This window comes from Ziziphus jujuba, chromosome 8, assembly GCF_031755915.1.
Source record: "Ziziphus jujuba cultivar Dongzao chromosome 8, ASM3175591v1".
Lineage (NCBI taxonomy): Eukaryota > Viridiplantae > Streptophyta > Magnoliopsida > Rosales > Rhamnaceae > Ziziphus > Ziziphus jujuba.
Window position 1 is genome coordinate 27,622,841 of NC_083386.1, and position 19,059 is coordinate 27,641,899.

General features: G+C 33.2%; 3 protein-coding genes across 3 annotated transcripts; 1 reads left to right on the forward strand and 2 right to left on the reverse strand.

The window, feature by feature from the left end:
* Positions 1-65: 65 nt before the first annotated feature.
* Positions 66-2,483, reverse strand: LOC107414569 (probable WRKY transcription factor 53). The gene is made up of 3 exons (XM_016022705.4): positions 1,798-2,483; positions 1,528-1,656; positions 66-1,068 (listed from the first exon to the last, which is right to left on the reverse strand). Exons 1-3 carry the CDS (start codon positions 2,136-2,138, stop codon positions 363-365), a joined length of 1,176 nt encoding a protein of 391 aa, XP_015878191.1. The 5' UTR covers positions 2,139-2,483; the 3' UTR covers positions 66-362.
* Positions 2,484-7,785: 5,302 nt separating this feature from the next.
* Positions 7,786-12,045, forward strand: LOC107414612 (RNA polymerase sigma factor sigE, chloroplastic/mitochondrial). Its single transcript, XM_016022760.4, has 6 exons — positions 7,786-7,943; positions 9,089-9,848; positions 9,996-10,142; positions 10,729-10,965; positions 11,124-11,387; positions 11,490-12,045. The coding sequence occupies exons 2-6, from the start codon at positions 9,147-9,149 to the stop codon at positions 11,685-11,687; spliced, it is 1,548 nt and encodes a 515-aa protein (XP_015878246.3). The 5' UTR covers positions 7,786-7,943; positions 9,089-9,146; the 3' UTR covers positions 11,688-12,045.
* Positions 12,046-12,237: 192 nt separating this feature from the next.
* LOC107414613 (MYB-like transcription factor ETC3) lies at positions 12,238-14,665 on the reverse strand. The gene is made up of 3 exons (XM_016022762.4): positions 14,367-14,665; positions 14,145-14,232; positions 12,238-12,846 (listed from the first exon to the last, which is right to left on the reverse strand). Exons 1-3 carry the CDS (start codon positions 14,419-14,421, stop codon positions 12,729-12,731), a joined length of 261 nt encoding a protein of 86 aa, XP_015878248.3. The 5' UTR covers positions 14,422-14,665; the 3' UTR covers positions 12,238-12,728.
* Between the last annotated feature and the right edge of the window lie 4,394 nt (positions 14,666-19,059).

A 19,059-nucleotide genomic window follows, 5' to 3' on the forward strand; every position in this document is an offset into this window, starting at 1 on the left:
AATCTTGTATATTTTTCAAATCTATGGAATTACTCGGGACTGGGGAAAGGGATGTCTTTGATCACTAAGTCAAGTAATCGGGTTTATTCGTCTAATAGAAAGTAAGAAAATTACATATCAAAGACCTTTCTTTGGTGAAAATTACATATCACAAAAGACTGCAAAAAACTACATTGACCAAATTATTTTTTTATTTTTTTATTTTTTAAAAAAAAAAGGGAAGAAGAAAAGGAAAAAAAAAAAAAAAAAAAAAACTGACTATTCCATGCCCATATATGAACCTACTTGTGCTAAAATTTCAAAATTGCTAGAAAATTTTGGCCAATAAAAATGAATTTTCACTCCCAAATGATTTGTTGGAATCAGGAGAAAAATCCATGGCCAGCATTGTCAAAGGCAAAGTTTGGGTCGAATGGGAATGGATCCGTACCAACAGTTGGAGAATTGGTAGCAGAAGTAATAGGAACAGAGATTTTCTCATCAGACTCAAAACCAGTCTGCAAATCTTGATTATTGCCTCCAAACTGGTCATGATTATTGATCCCACCTTGAGAAGACACAGAGAAAAAGTTTGTACCAGAAGTAGCTGGTGATATGAACGAAGGTGATGATGAAAAGCCTCCAACGAAACTGGTCTCCATTATGGAAGAGAAATACCCATCACCGATTTCAGTTTTCAAGGGAAAGTGGAAGGAAGAAAATGATTGGGGATCATGATCCCGATTGATCTTTTCCAAGTCCTCGGTAATTACCCTGAGACCTGCCCTGAAGTTGGAAAGCACATCATGTGTTTGTTTTTGGTTCTGTTCAGCTGTGACTGTTTGGTAGTTTTGTTGCTGCTGATGCGGTTCCATGCTGCTGCCGCTGCTGTTGTTTGGTTCTTGTGTTTGATCATGTTGTTGTTGTTGTTGTGATGATGACGATGGAGGGACTATACGGGAGGATTGTGTACAAGTATGCTTTCCTCTGTACGTTATTTCGAAGATTGTTGGATCCTTGTCGGAACGTTGAACTTGCTTTGTCGCAAAACAATGTTGAACGTTCCGATGAGTGCATCTGTAGTAACCCCTGCAAACCCAAGGAATGTAATCGTTCAAGTTAAAAACGGTTTCATAGTGCATGATGAGCCTAGCTAGCAAAGTCTTTTTTCACGTCCTCCATTTATGTTTATCTAACGGTCCTTATTGTATAACTAAAACTAATTTTTGAGGCTAAAATTCATTATTGTCACAAAAAGCGGTTTTCTACAAGAAATGATGGCGCACGTATGAAAGAATATATAAAAAGCATGTTATTAGGTGATATTGAACAAATTATATTGTCCAACAGCCCATTGATTGCATATAACTTGTCAATAAATTATATGTAATTAATATGTTGTTGGACAACATAACATGCATATTGTCAGTCCAATAGAAAACGACCACTACCTATATAAACTTGCAAAAACTAGAAGCACAAAAGTGATATTAATTCGTCATTGTTGGAAGCGAAATAGACCATATATAATGAAAGAAATGGTCCTACCTAGGATATTTAGCACCAAGAATGTCCTTCTGCCCATATTTCCTCCAGCTAAAGCCATCGTCTAGAGGCCCTTCAAGTCCCATCCCGGGACTAACTCTCACTTGCTGTGTCCACCGGGGTAAAGATTTCCTGCAACATAAAACATATATAAAGTTAATTTAAAAATCAAGAAAAATAATAACATGAATGAAATTCTCCATACAAGTATATATGGAAGTAGTACCATAAATCAAATCTTAAAACTTTCTATATTTATTAATAGTAACCAACCTTTTCCTCGAGGCATCTCTGTTGAAGTCCTGGTCGTGGTCTGAATCCTGATCGCTTCGAGGACTTCCATTTAGAGAAGGTGGGGATTCAGACTTTCGGATGGCAAGAGTACTAGTACCTGCAGCAGTGGGCTGTGTGATCTCTCCAGCTGAGCTGATGCTTCCATGGATCATCGAAAGCGCCTTCTCGTACGAAACTAGGATCTTCTGGACCAAGAATTCTCGGGTTTCGTACGAAGATGATGGCACGTTCAAATGGATTTGGAGCTGCCTCGCTAGCTCCCTCCCTTGTGTAAGCTCATTCACAAGATTCTTTTGCTCCCAGTCTCCCATATTCTCCATATATATATATATATATATGACCGAAGATGGATATCTATATATATATATATATGAATTTTTTACTTCTAATTTTGACTGCCAGAATCTAGCTCTATTGCTAGACTGTGTTATATTGGACAAACATGAGAGATTTATAACTATTGGGTGAACTTGCAAGCTAGGGGAGAGAGATATGGAGATGGGTTTGTAGCAGAAAGCAAAACTAACATAAAGATTTGTGGTAGTGGAAAGTTGAAGTGGAAGAAAAATTGATGAAGAAGGTGATAGATATGCATAAAATCATTATGTAAGAAGGGATGAGAAGAGTATGGTTATGGGGTCATGGGATTCCAGGAGAGCTAGACCAGTTTAATACGTTTTTAAATTTTGAATCAGATGAAAAAATGAGGGAAAAAAATAAAAACGTTTGACCGAGAAAGTCAGATTTTCCTCATGGAGACTGGTCTTTGGTCAGAGGAATTGGAAGTGGAAAAGGGTTATAAGGAGAGGTCCACCGCTGACCGCTTCTCTCTTATACCCCCCAAAAAAAAAAAAAATGACATAAACTTTTCAAACAACTATATTCTCTTCTCTCTCTCTCTCTCTATTGATTAGTATGATAATATTGACAGCCAAAAAAAATAAATAAAATAAATAAATAAATAAAGTCAGATAAGAAGCAAAGAAAGGAGACCAAGAATCTTCAAACTTGCTTCCGCGTTGTTGCTACTATAACCAATCTTTAATTACACGTATTGGGGCATAGACAGTATTGCAGAAAAAACTTTTTGGAAAATTATTTATATTATACTAATACACATATGGAAATTTTTTTACGCCAAATCTTACCTCATCTTTGCTTACGTTCAAACTGTTTCTTTTCCTTTTTTTTTTTTTTTCCTATGGTTGTTGTGCGACACATCTAATATTATTTCCTCGAAGTGACCTACACGCAATTTTTAATTTGCCCAAAAGCGTGAAAACGTAATTTATACACTTGTCTATTAATTAATTAACAGAAAATAATTATTTATAATATATTGAATAAAGTTTCTATCAAATAAGACATTAAGCATAAGATATTTAAAAATATCGATTCGTGAAAATACATGTATATCCCATATAGCTAGTCATTAGACAAATTGGTAATTGACATATTAATTTACGTATTATTAATTACTGGAAAAAAAAATGTTTTGTCACGTTTATAAAATGTTATGAACGAGGTAAAATGTATATGGTCCATATACGTGTGATAATGATATTAAGTGATGTATATTAAGTTATTAACAAAGACTACATAAATTAATAAGATCATTTTTTATTGATCTAGATGTATGTATATATGCTTGACAGAGGAAACCCCATGCAAGTTGCAGACAACTTGTATAATTATGAATTTTAATTACTTTTTAAAACTACTTTCTTATATAAAATTTTGGGAACCTAAAGGGATAAAAAAAGCTAAATGGAGTGGTGGGGAATTAATATATATATATATATATATATATATAATATGAAGAACGTGCAGTATATAAGAATATAAAGAATGAACAGCTAGATTCTATAATGGTGAACAGCTAGATTCTATAATGGTCTTATTAAAAATAATAATAATAATAAATAAAGTATAAGGGATTTGAAGCTTAAATATGAAATGTTTAGGATGTGTGATAACCTGTCTGATCTGATGCATGTACAACGACTTCTTTTATTCTTTAAATAGTTTCTGAAATATTATTTACATATATAATTTTATTTTATTTTTGGTTTAGATATCCGTACAATTTTTCAATGTTGGTATCATAAAAGATGATTTTTGTAAAAAGTTGTCATCTTTTGTATGTGTTTGCGGAACATTAACAATCATTCTTTTATAAAAAAATTTCGTTTTTATGATATCCATACGAAAAACTGTACAAATATTTATACCGTAGAAAAACTCTTATTATTTATAGGTATTGAACCTTTCAACCAGCACCTTCATTAATTTCAAGTCAAATATTTATATATTTTTTAAGAAAGGAAAGAAGTATTCCTTTTGTAAGCATCATATCTATTGTCCACTTAACTATTAAAAAAAATACCTATATCTATTGTCCATTCAAAGCTGTTTGTATTCCAAAATAAAAACAACCTGAGATTATGCTGGGTAGAATGCATACACTACTATTCTTACTCTTATTAGATAATCATTTAATTAATTATTAACGAGTTGCTAACAATTGCTCAGTTAATTACTACACAGAACCGAGATACGGCTCTTTTTATATAATACAAATAAAAAAAACTTCAAAAAAAAAAAAAAAAAAAAAGCACGTATCTTAATGACCCAGAAAAACAAATCCTTTTTAAATTTATTGCAATTTGGTAATGTCACTTACCTAAGTTACGGAATTATTATGTTTCGAGATTGAAAATCATTAAGGATATATTTACACAAGCACATAAATTCAAGTAGTTATATATATATATATATCTATTAAAGCATAAACCTTTTTTTTTTTTTTTAACATTTACATTCTTCTTCTTGTTTTTATATTGTAGTTTTATTTTTTACATAAATTTTCCTAACCAGTCAATAAATATATATATATATATATATATAAACATATTATATGTGTGTGTACACATTACCCATTCCTTATCAAAATCGGCACCGAAAAGTATCATTATTGATTTCATATTTGAAAGTCATTGAAACTTCTAACCAATCTAAATTTGATCCGTCCAAACTTAATTTTGACGCGTGATGGACTACCAAAAGGCAGATATTGTCATTAGTTGTCGTTACTAGTGACATAGTGCAAAAAAGTAAAGAAAAAAAATAATAATTTGCGTCCTTTAGATATTCATAAAAACCAAAAATCCTTAAATTAAATTAGAAAACAATATTAATTTGATTAGTACATATTTCTTCTTGGTTACCGAACTGATACGACAATATATAACATTATAGACACATGCAGCTGAATTTTCTAGACCATAAATTATACATAAAAACGACACCCAAATTCTAATTAAAGTGACCGCAGAATATAGCATATTCAAAATCCCTAGCTAATATATGAAATTTTAAAATTTATAAGCATTCAACGTATCTGGAAATTTGACAAATATTTTTTAACAAATCATTTTAATCTTTCATCTATTTATCAGAGGTGGAAAGTCATTTAAAAATTATAGATGGTTGTTAGATATTTATAGAATATTTTGATACGTGGTATTGGCCCATTTTAAAATTGGTTTTAATTCTTGAACCTGTATTGATTGCAATATTAATTTGAAGGTTTATCGTTGAAGAATTCAGAGAGGAATAAGTTTCGTTAATTTCAATGATTAGCATAAACGTAGGAGTTGGCACTCAATGTTTTGTGGAAAAAAAGGGTTTGAACAGTGAAGCAAAATTAATGGAAGATATTGAGAGAAAATTCAGAGAATTTGCCAAAGTCTTTGGCAATTGGCAGCCGCAATACGAGTCATCTTTCTAGAGGTTGGTCATTCGTGGACCAAATTAAGGCTTCAGCCGCGTGGAAATTGTAAGACCCGCGCTTTGACAGTTTCGTCTTCATTTACTTAACCTTAGATTTCTGTCAATCTATATTAATTCAATCATTAATTATGTTAGGTACATGGAGACAAATAATAATATAATAATAAACAAACACAAAGAAAATGGTGTAATTTTTAACATAAAGATCTTCACCCTTTAAGAAACAAAAAAAAATAATAATAATAATAATTCCTTTCCCTTTTTTTAACGTAGAGTTCTCTGTATCTTATTGTATTTTCTAATAAATTATGATATAACATCCAATAAATATTCCTATTATCTTGTTCTTTTAGAGTTGATGATAAAATTATTGCTTAACATACTCTGTTGCAAATTGAGCCAAATATGTACATATATATGTTTCAGTTTTTTTTTTTTTTTTTTTTTAATAATACTCCATTGCAAATAACATAAACAATACTTTTTGAACGTCTTTTTAGATATAATTTGATAATAAACAACAAAGGCTTTTTAGATATAATTTGATAATAAACAACAAAGGAAACAATCTGTTGTTTTTTTTAATTATTTTTATTATATATTTTTTTAGTATTTAGATAGGGAAATTTAAACTCAAACTATTTGTTTGAAATTCCCACCATTAGATTGTTCCGTATGTGTTTGTTCGTAAAACGAAATTGAATTGGATTGAAGTATTAAAAATGCTATCCAATCATGTTGGAAGTACTGTATGAATTTTAAATATTTTTTTAATAACTTTTGTACCCTTCGGATTATTTTTTTAATCATCTTGTACTAATTTTTTTAATACCATTTGTGTTATATAAAAGAAACTTATGTATTTTACTTGTCCTCTTCCTATGGACCAAAAGAACCAATATATATATATATATATATCACCCTTCTATATATTATGGAGACATCCTTATTTTATTAAAATGTAAATATAATCAGAAATAGTGATTATATGTAACCTGTGGTAATTATAGGACATCTGCAATTTTACAAAATACCGCATGGCAAAATTTTTCTATGCATACAGACATTTAAAACTTTATTCTATTAAATGGCATTGGATAATTTATATTATATTTGATTGATTGCATTAATTGAAAATAAAATATTAATTGAATAATTATTAAATAATATAACTCGTTGAATATTATCCCGCAAAATATTATTATTATTATTATTATATATTCTTGCTCTACAATCATTCTAACAGTCAAGTAGCTTTTCCCATTGTTTTTTAAAATACTAATTCTGAATTTAATGCTTATTCCATATTAAAAAAAAAAAAAATGGTTGTTATATACTCTGACCATTAGATCAGTCACATTTTCCCACTTATAACTGTCTGAAATTAATTAGTACTGCGGACACAACAGGACCACCAGACTCTCCGAGCATTGAATTCAAATATACTGCAGCTGCTGTACTCCGTCGTACTCCGAGCATAGTTTTAGTTTTTTTTTTTTCCCTTTTTTTTTTTTTAATCTTAATTTGATGCTATATTTCTATACCCTATAAACTGAAATATTTATAAACATTTTATTGGAAATTATGTTCCTTATCAGTTACATGGAAATAAATTTTAATTTCATAATTTACCAAAATTCATTATAAATTGGAAACTTCGACTTCTCAAATTATTCTTGTGCACAGCTTCAACAAAGAATTTAAAATTATTACTTCATTCTATTTCATTAAGTAAATATAATCTTTTTACAACAATCTAATTAACAATAATTTTAGATTCATCTGATGTTAAAATTTGACGGTTTATTAAAAATATACTTCACGAAATAAATATGTAAACTAAAATAAAACAAAATAAGAAGAAAAAATATATATAGTAATGGCTGAAATTGAGCAACGTAAATATTATAGAGGCCACCATGCTAAATGGGTCCCATAAATTAAGTGAAATATTTGAGTCCAATTATGTCTTTCCATGTTTCAGAATCGTCATCCATATAGTGCCCCAAATATCTTGTTCTCCACTCAGAAGCTGCCACGCAAGAACATAACAAAGATCATTCTCTGCTCCAAAGCCAGCCACGTCACTCCATCATATTCGGCTCATGCCTCTCGGTCTACGTGTAAATTCTTCTCACCGTTGATTTCATAGAGGAATATTTTTTACCGTTGGATTTTTTAAAATGTATAACTTGTGGACACCGTAATTTACGTAGTTCTCGTTGATTCCCTTTAAAGTCCCAAACATTTTTCAGTCTCAGATTCTCCGGAGGTAACTTACAATTTGGACACTTGTAACTCGGATCGGTCGGACATTGTTTCAGCCAGTAAAGGTATATTCTTCTACGTTTTTTTCCTTTTTTTTTTTTTTTGGGGTGTTTCTTCTCTTTTTAATCGATCTTTTCTTTTTCTCGGGAAAGTTTCATCATGTATTATGTTTGTTTTTTCCAAGAATTTGTATAAACTTAGATTATGGTTTTCCATGGAAAGGCATAGAAGTCGCCTGAGTTGGTATCTGTTGAAGACTTGAAGTACTTCTTTTGGTGATTTTGAATGATGGGTTTTTTTTGTTTTAGTACCTTTAGAATATCTGTATTTGATTACCTATAATTTGATGTTCATTTTGATTAAAATTACATGCCATGTGAATCAACTTAATGTACTGTGCTATTTTCGTTTATGGGAGTTGATAGCTAAGCAGGTTAATATTGATTATCAATTCACCAAAAAAAGCACAAGGAATTCTTGTTATCAGAGTAGGTTTTTGTTTTGTTCAAATAGGATTTTTGGTTGCAAACTCTGGTTCGTGACCAAAGGCTTTATCGGCTGAATATTTGGTATCAACTTCATCATCTTGATTGAGAACATATTGGATAAATAGCAAGAGATAGTGTGCCAAAGTGTCAGCAACCAAGGCTTTTAAAACCATTTTTCTTTTTTCTTTTTTCTTTTTTCTTTTTTCTTTTTTCCTCCAATAATAGTGCAAGTAATCAAAACTTGTTCTGTTATAGGAAATTGTAGCACCTGTTGATGAATTAAAATTAATTTTAGGCGTTTCTATTTTGGGAAGTTATTTGTAGGAAAAAGTAACAAACATATGTAGAGCAGTTAGAATATGAAATGAGCATACACCGAAGTTCATTATCGCTGCGAGACTTCCTATTATATGCTGCATCCATGATCCATGATCAGCTCATGATCCATGTGACCATTTGTTACTATCTGTCACAGTTTTGCTATTAAATTCACATTTACTCTCTTAATTGACTGCAACACCCATATTTGATTAAATTTGTACAGCTGATTGGCCAGACAGAAGACCGTATTAAAGAAAATAATAAACCCAATACTTTTATTCCATTAAAGAAGCTTATTGAAAATTAATTTTTGTTGTCTATTTTCAAAATAACTACATGATATGGGAAACTACCAGGGAAGAAATAAAAATAACAGCAAAAATTTTTGTGGTTTGTGGCAGGACTTGGTCAGTGATAAAGGTAGTGCATCTTCTCAGCTTTTACCAAAGATAACTTGGCATGGGAGTTGTGACAGTTTCAAGCTCAGCCGCCCAAACTCCTTTAGGATTAAGCCCGAAATTCCCAACTTATCAATCTATATCGAAGAAACCCTTGATTGTGGCATTTAAAGCAGATAAATTCAATGAAACTGCCTTGGTTGCACCCCATGAGCAAATCCCTTTGCCTATAGAAGCACGTAAGGAACACCAGAAGAGACTAGGAAAAGTTAACAAACCTTCAAAGAGAGTAAACGCTGCCATTACAGATGAAGCTTCTACTTGTACCCTGGAAGTGGATTACAATGAGGCTGCGGCGAAACTTGAAAACATATATAAACTTAGCCCCATGACAGATGCTTCTGATGTGGAAGATGTAGGTGGCTTGAAAACTAGAGGCCGGAGGAGGAAGAAGAAAATCAGTGCAGATGACGAGGAAGAAAAGAGAACTAGTGGAAGTTTTGTTAGGAGCCGCAGAAAGAAGGCGAAAAGATTGAATCTTGATAAAAGGGTTGAATTGAAAAAGAACAAGGTGGATGAAGTAAATGCATGTGTTAGAAAGAGAAAAGAAAGCATTAGTGAAAATGATAAGATTGAGAATCTTGTGAGGGAATATTCTGCTTCAACTGATTTGGTCAGCTTGGACTGGAAGAAAATGAAGATACCTCCAGTTCTTCCTTCTACAGAGCACGCATGGTTGTTCAAGTTGATGCAACCTTTGAAGGTGAGAATTTTCTATTGAAAATACCAAAAATAATATAGCAATTAGAAGAGAAGAATAAGCATTCCTCTTTCTCTACCTTGGCTTTTGGAATTGGTTTTGAGCTTGCATTTGTATCTAATAAATTTGGGTGCTTCATTTGAATTTCAGGCACTACTACAAGTAAATGAAAATTTAAAACAATCTTTGGGGAGAAAACCGACCGAGGGTGAATTGGCTGAGGCAACAAATATGAGCATTGCACAAGTAAAAAGACACTTGGAGGTTGGTCGAGCTGCGAGAAACAAGCTCATTAAGGTGAATAGAACAATATTTTCGACTCCCTTATGTATAGCATATCAAAAGAAATGTTTTTATGGATTTAACTCACTGAATGCTGGAGTTGCACTTGATGCTCCTCTGTTTCAAATTTGGTCTTTGAACCAAATTAGTTTGGACATCATAAAATATGCTCAGAACTAACCGGTTTAATTTATCACATTCTATCGTAATTGGCAAAATGCAGCCTTCAAGAGCATTCATATTTTATCTTGTCATTAAGCAAGGCACGGATGCACAGTGAAAATTATTATGATTTGTCAGAGAGGCGTTTAAAACTAGTATTCATAGGGGATAGATTAAAATCTATCTCAAACTTGTTATGAAAATAGAATGTGTTATCATCTACCCAATCATAGTGTTTCTTTAGGCTTCTGTTCCGGGTTCTGTTTTTGGTTTCTGGTTTCCATATACTCTTGATCAATAGGAGGGTTTATTACGGTCAAGTTCTTATACTGTTCTCAGTTTATTTTGTCATAAATTCATTATTGTAGTATTGCTATTGATTTGCGGCATTAACTATGAAAGAAGAGAAGTTAACAGGTGATGCTTGTACTTGTTGCAGCACAACCTTCGACTTGTATTATTCGTAATCAACAAATATTTTCAAGACTTTGCAAATGGTCCAAGATTTCAAGACCTTTGTCAGGCGGGAGTGAAGGGACTTATTACAGCAATTGATCGATTTGAACCAAAGAGGAGATTCCGACTTTCCACATATGGTCTTTTCTGGATTAGGCATGCCATTATTCGTTCCATGACACTCTCAAGCTTTCAACGTGTTTCGTTTGGCCTTGAATCTGTAAGCTCTTTTTTCCTTACCTAAGATAGACCACTTTTATTCTTGTTCACAAAAGCATACTTTTCTCAAAAATGAATTAGAATGTACAGTGTTTATACAATGGATGTATTTTAGTTAATGAGGTAATGTTATCTAACTTTCTTTCATTTACCATGAAGGTTAGAGCAGAAATCCAAAAGGCCAAGCTTGAGTTGATGTTTGAGCTAAAAAGGTTACCTACAGAGGAAGAAATAATTGAAAAGGTTGGAATCTCCCCTGAGAGGTACAATGAAGTAATGAGAGCATCAAAAGCCGTTTTCTCTCTTCATTCAAGGCATGCAGTTACACAAGAAGAATTTATTGACGGTATCACTGATGTTGAGGGTGTCGAAGGTGATAACAGGCGCCAACCTGCTCTTCTCAGGCTTGCTCTTGATGATGTGGTATTTTACTTATTCTCTACCTTTTCATTCTTCACAGATTAACAACATTATTATAGTTTTGAAATAGAAACTTACCCTATATATTTATAAATTCTTTCCCAGCTCGATTCTTTGAAGCCCAAGGAGAGCTTGGTGATCAGACAGAGATATGGACTTGATGGTAGAGGCGATAGAACATTGGGGGAGATTGCTGGAAACCTAAATATTTCCAGAGAAATGGTTAGGAAACATGAAGTTAAAGCTCTTATGAAGCTCAAGCATCCAGCTCGAGTGGATTATCTCCGCCGCTATATTGTCTAAAACTGCTACTCCACTTTCCAGAGATATGGTTTCGGAAACATGAAGTTACAGCTCTTATGAAGCTCGAGTGGATTATCTCCTCTGTTATTTATGGTTTGAAACTACCACTCAACAGCCTATATGCTTTTCCCACTATAACTTTCCAACTGGATCATACTGATCCATCTTATTTCTGTATACTACTGTACAATAGTCTTTTTAACTATGTAACCATAATGTCAAAACAAAATGAAAAAAGAAAACACAAATTAGTGAATATAGAAATCTTATACCGTGTAATCATGTGTGAATTTCAAGGCTTGAGATTGCCAAAACCCATACATGTAATATACTTCCTGTCTTATATTATATGCAAAAAGTTCTAATTCCAGAAAATAAAAAGAAAACAAAATGGGCAAAAAAAGGTACTATCATTTTCACTTAAAAACTTTGTCAATCTTTCCTATTTCTATTTTAATTGGGTCATTTAGTCAATAATATACACCAATCAAAAGGATTGCTTAACAGATAATACTCCCAAAGCTGTTCCTTAAAGACACAGGCTTCAAAGGGTAACCGAGCAAATATAAGTGATAAATTAAACTTCTGGTTATATTAACAGGCAAATCATTGTACACTAATTTAAGAAAAATACATCACGCATCCATATGAAAAAAGGCAATGGTACAGTATGAAAACCATAACCATGATTGCAAGGGTTGAAAAATTACATGCCTCTTCTGATGGTAAGCCAAATCTTTTGAACTTTGAGGCTTTCCAAGATATCATTTCCACAGAAAAAATCTCTGCATGTAATCCTTGCAATCTTTGCCTATTGCCTTGGACCAACTGATCTTTTTCTTCTGGTTTCTTTCTGTGGTCTTATGGGACAAACAATCCAATCTGCATTTAGATTTGACCACAAAGAAAGAGAGATGGGAAAGAAAACAAAAACAAGAACCAGAATACAGAACAGGGTACAAGGCAAAAGACTATATTGGGAAAAGGAAATTGAACAACTATTTAAAGGAATAAGAATTTGGAAGAACATGATCAAGTAGCTTAGAATTCTCTTTGCTGTTTTCTTCTTTGTGCAAACATATCACGATGTCTCATTATCCAAAACCTCTCTATCTCTTCTGCTTTTCGGCCTGGAATTCGGCCGGCTATTAAATCCCATCTGTGAAAACAAGAACAACACTCCCATAAACAAATTAAGAAACAAAATTAATCCACTCTGAAATTGTTTGTATTTATATCATCCTCAAAAGCGTGTAAAAAATGGCAATCCGGTTCTATTTTTAATCTTAAAAACCTTCAAAATAGTTATGAGAACCAATATTTGATATTATTGGAAATAATTTAATTCCGTTCCTACATTTCTTAGAATATATAAAATGCTTTATTCCCACAAAAAATAAATTAATTAATTAATTAAAAAATTGAAATGATTGAAAATTTGAAACGGATAAGATGGTTGGTCTAGAATAGGTGAGGTGGCTGAACAATGATCTTCTATTTCTATCAATGAGAGCTTTTTCTATATATAAAAAAAGAAAAAAGGAAAAAAAGGAAGAAGCAGTGACAGCTTAGAGATTTAAAGAATCCAAAGCGTGCAAGAGATTAAAACTTAACACAGATAAGAGGACAATCATGATGAGTTTTTAAGAATGGACAAACAATGCCAAATTGACATTTCAAGCTTCCCAAAAGCCTCCTTTGCTTTTTCGAGGAAATACCCCAGGAAGTAGTACGAAATGTGAGTGACACATTTTTGGAGGCATTATCAGGATCCAGTTTTATTAAGACAGACATGTCTACAGAATTGCTGAACCCCCTGCAGTACAGGCTTTAGGAGGGAAATTATAAGCCTCATCTTTTCAATTCCCCCAATTATTCCTGTAACTAAAGTAAATAAATCAAGCTTCATTTTTTTCCTGCACTTAACATGTGACATGTGACATGCCTTTTCAAACTAACTATCACTTTTTTATTTGTAGCCCACATGCCCTCTCCCAATTAATCATTATTTTAATATATAAGATAATATAACACTGTAATAACCAAAGGCCTATGAACCACAAGTTTATTTATCACCTAATCTTTATCTTCATCTATTTGAAGAGAAGGTTATTCTGCTATCCTTTTTACAGGTTAGCTGACTCATGCTTGTTATGCAGCATAATAAAAAGTAATCAAACTAAACATATGAAATCTTTCATGTATATTTTAAAACTAGTTTACAATTCATGGTATTTAATTTCCAAGGAAGGTAAGAGAAGATGCGTGATCATTATATATTATAGTTAGCTAGGCATTGATGCGCGCATAATAAATATTTGACAATAATGAATGCAATGTTAATCTTTTTTACACCATTATTAATCTGAGTTTAGCTCCTTGTTTAGCTTATTAATAAAGAATCTTAAGGAGCATTTATATATGTATAATATATATATATATATATATATAGCATACCTTTCTCCGACGAGTCTGTGCATTCTAAAGATGAGATCTTCTTCTTGTTCAGTCATGTTTATGAATGTCCATTCAATACTGCTAACCTCTGCAAAATTAATAATTAAATTAAACAGAAAGAAAAGAAAGAAACAAAGAAGATTAAGAAAGAAACAAAGGGGGTGGGGTTGTGACATTTAAATATATATAAATCGCATAAAGAAAGAGTAAAACAACACTAACCTTCTGAATTAGAATGATTGCATTTGGTTTTCTTATTCTGGCGATGGTAGTCCATATGCTCTCAGGCTCTCTAATTGGAACAATGGAAGAGAAACTGGAAAACCAAGGGAATGTGCAAGAAATCCTCTTTTTGGTACCATTTATATAAAGTACGTGGCAATTAATTAAAAGCCACCATGTTGGGTATAAGCAGAATTAAGAGAGGGCATATATGTATATGTATATAAATATACATTAATTCCAACGAACTAGAGAGATGTGCTTGTTTGTTTGTTTGTTGACTTGTAGGCTGCTTGTAGACTTATGGTTGACGACACACTGAGAATGGAAGAAATTGCCAGCTAGAAATCACAATTAAAAATAAAAGACAATAAAAGATACTGTTCGGCAAGTACGTAATGCCATCCATGTTCCGTGGTATCATATTAATGAAAGAAATTTGTCCCTAAAACAAACATATTTAGTAAAGAAAAAGATGATGAAACGGCCTTTACTTGACCTGCTTATAGGAAACCAAAAACAAAAAAATTAATAATTAATAATTATAATATAATCTTTAACTAGCCAATCTATTATGTAGCTCTATTTGTCTCAAAAATAAAAAATAAAATAAAAAATAAAATGCCCGACAACATTCTTTCCGAACAAAAGGCCCCATAACCAAAAAATAAATAAAGCAAAGGGGAATTAAAACAAAAATACAAAGCCCATAATGTTGAACCATGATCCATGAGAATTAACTATTGGGTCTCTTTTCTTGTCCTATTAACGGCCCACTTAACCTGTGGAAGAAGAAAAAAGGGAAATGTAAAAGAGTGTTGCTATTTACATGAACAAATCTCTCCTCCCACTTATTTATTATTTAAAAGACTAAAAAGCCCATTGGTTTTTTCTTTTTTGTTTTTAAAATATTTTAACCATTGCTATTCAGTTAAATAAATAAATATATATATATATATATATTTTTTTTTTTTGCAGGGAGAAATGAGAGCAATCACAGGTTATGCAAATAGTTAGAAATATTTTCTAATTGGGAATTTCTGAAACCCAAAAGTCTTTTGGCTGTGAAAACTGAAATTTTAAAAAAACTTAAATTTCATCTTATCTCACATAGGACTTCGCTGCTTAAATTTCATATGGCTAGGATTTTTCTTTATCGGTCACTTCTCTGTTCGGCAGATTTCCAATAATGTTTTCCTTTTTTTTTTTTTTTTTTCTTTTGTTGTTTCTTTTTTGCCTTTTTCTTGGTTAATAGTTAATAATGAATTATGGATTAGCCATATGAAAGAAGTAGGATTAGAAATTTGGAACTCAGTGAAAAAATGGATTCAGCTATGGCAATTGATCATTTGGAAGTAGTGATAAATTTAGAAGGAAAATTTAAGAAGGGGCTTTTCGTCATTTCACTTAAATACAGTGACGGAAGAAGATGTGGTTCTCTAAATAGCAGCACTCAATGAAAAATTAAAAAGCCCTATAATATATATATATTTTTTTAAAATTAAAAAAAAAGACCGATAACCAAAAAACTTAAAATATAAGCTCAAAATCTTTTTGGTTTATAAGGCCCATATTGTTGAACAATGATCCATGAGAATTAACTATGGGTCGCTCCGTCTCTGCTATTGTTTCATTGGCGGCCCATTTAACCAATGGACGAAAGAAGAAGATACTACTGAGAATCGTGTGGGCCCTTCAAATTGCCCTTCAATGACCCTGGCAATTTCCAAATACAGGCCAGAATTTATTGTATACACACATCTAATGTTTATCTTTATAACTTTCCCTCACACAAAAATTATTAAGGAAAAAAAAAAGAAAAAAAAGAAAGAGAAATAAAAATTTAGTATCGGAATATTTTAGTAATTTTTCTACTATCAGCCAAAGGAGAGATGGACGCCACATGATTCAAAAGAGTAAAACAATGTGTTGCAGCAAACTTGAGAAGATCCACAGAAAAACTAAATTTATTAGACAGTAATAATTATAAGAAATATAATTATAAGTTATTTGATTGAATATAATTATGTCGGTTCTCTATTTTTTTATTTTTTTATTTTTTAGGATCAATGTCAATATTCTCTAATCTATTATCGGTGAAATCTTCTCTAAAGCTTTCTTGTTTTACAATGTTTTATCAAAAGTTGTACATGACACGATGAGTAATATATTTTTGAATATACACAGGAATAACTACATCAAATTCAGATTTATGATGAGATTTGATCAATTAGACTGTGGAAAGTACATAAATTATTAACAATTGTTGATTAATGTTGCTAATTTTATCATGAACAACATTGGTGTGCTATAACATAAGTAAATGGGACAAAAAAAGAAATGCAAAAAAAATTATATATATGTATATACAAAACTTTATACCCTGGGTCGTGCACACTCAAAAACCAAAATGGATGAAGTTGAGAGATGAAATTAATTTGTCTTGTCTTGTCTTTTATTTATTTATTTATTTATTATTATTATTATTTTTTTATGAAAACTAATTTGTCTGATGGGGTTCGGATGCATGACCCACATAAATGGGACATGGTGTTGTGATTGACCGAGTCCATAGGTTTGATTGAGTCCAAGTTGGTTTCCAAGTTGTTATTGAGTTACTGTTGTTTTGGGATGTTTAGTTGCAGGAAACTAATGCTTAATTGTAGTTGTTGTTGCTTTTTCATAGGAGAGTCTGTTAGAGTGTTAGTGTATTTATTCTTGGGATTTCAACAGAGGAAGGGTAATAAAATTAATCTCATATTTTCCAACCCTCTTCTTCTAATCTTTTCTTTTCTTAGCTGTTCTTTCTCAATCAATTCTCAAGGGACCTATCAGTGGTATCAGAGCCAGGTTCATCCCTATGGAGCATAGGACGCGAGCAGTGACACAAGCTGAATTTCAGACTGCTGTGGAAGAAACTTTGCAACAGCATGAAACGAGCATTGGGCAAATTAATACTAATGTGGAGCACATCAATGCAACTTTGAAAACCATGCTAGCTGACCTCCAAGCCCTGCACTCAGAGACTCTGAAGAATGCAGAGGAACGATTAAATGGCAACCACAGCACGGGGGGGCCATCATTCTCAAAACCGAGTCCTCATTCCGGAATGGGTCAACAATCCAACTTCTCCTAAGCCAATCCGACAAGATTGAAGATAAACTTTCCCAGGTTTAACGGTGAGGACCCAAATGGTTGGATATATCATTGTGAACAGTATTTCGAGTTCAAGCTCGTCGAAGAGTCACAGCAAGTCCAACTTGCTTCTTTCCATTTGGACGGACTAGCACTACAATGGTACCATTGGCTTGGTAAGTTCTGAGGGCCTTTAACATGGAATGAGTTTACCCGAGCTGTCTTGCACCGATTCGGTCCTACTGACTACGATAACCTGTCTGAAGCTTTGGCCCGCCTAAAACAGGTTTCATCCGTCACTCTATATCAAGCTGAATTTGAAAAACTTTCTCAACAGATAGATCATCTACCAGAATCCCATTTAATGGGATGTTTTCTTGCAGGGTTACGAGATGATATTCGGGTAGAATTGAAGATGAAGCAACCACGTTCCCTGTCAGAAGCCATTGGAGTTGCCTGGCTGATTGAGGAACAGAACCAATTACAGCGAAGAAACATGGGTGCCCAACGGGCAACATTAGTAAGCCCGCCTCAGCGCGCCGTTGCCCAGACTTCAGCCGGACTATTGGGGCCACCACCAGCAAACTGAATCAACTCCACCGATTCACTTCCAGTTCGCAGAATTTCTGCACAAGAAGCCCGAGAGAGACGATCGAAGGGCCTCTGTTTTTACTGTGATGAAAAGTTTGTGCCCGGCTACTGTTGCAACAAGCCTCAACTCTTCATGATTGCGGAACCAACGCCGCACGATGGGGAAGGGGAGGAAATGATCACTGAAATATCCGACATCGAAAATTCTCTTCCAGAAATCTCACTGCATGCCATCATCGGAGCCACCCATCCTTAGACCTTTAGGGTTAAAGGTAAAATTCAGAACATTGAGGTAACAACCTTGATTGATGGAGGGAGCACACACAACTTTATGGATCAGACACTGGTAAAATGTCTTGGTCTCTCCATGGATCAATGGAACAAGCTTCCTGTAATGGTAGCTAATGGGGACCGAATTGAGTGTATTGGAAAATGTATGGGGCTCACATTAACAGTCCAAAATTGCCCCGTGCGATCTGATTTTTATGTACTTCCTGTAGCAGCTTGCTCGATAGTTCTTGGGGTGCAATGGTTGGAAACTCTCGGTCCAGTAGAAACGGACTATCGTAAACTCACCATGAAGTTTAAACTGGATGATCGGCCCTACCAACTTCAAGGCATCCAGTGAGCATCAATTTCTGCTTTGGAAGTCAGCGACCTTTGTGGAGTGGAGCAAGTCGCATGTTTTTTGCTAACAACTGAGGTGGATATCTTGTGTGAACGTGAATTATCCCCGGAGGAACTTGAACAGCTGTTGGAAGAATTTTAGAGGGTGTTCGACACTCCCAGCGGGCTGCCTCCACCACGGGCTCATGACCACACCATTCCTCTCTTACCAAATCTGTCAGGACCCGTCCAAAGTTCCCCACCGGAACTCTAGACAAGCCCTGATCCCAAGGAAATCCTACCGGACCCTCCTATGGAAAATCCGGCAGAACCTCCCCTAAGGGATGGACTTACCACAAAA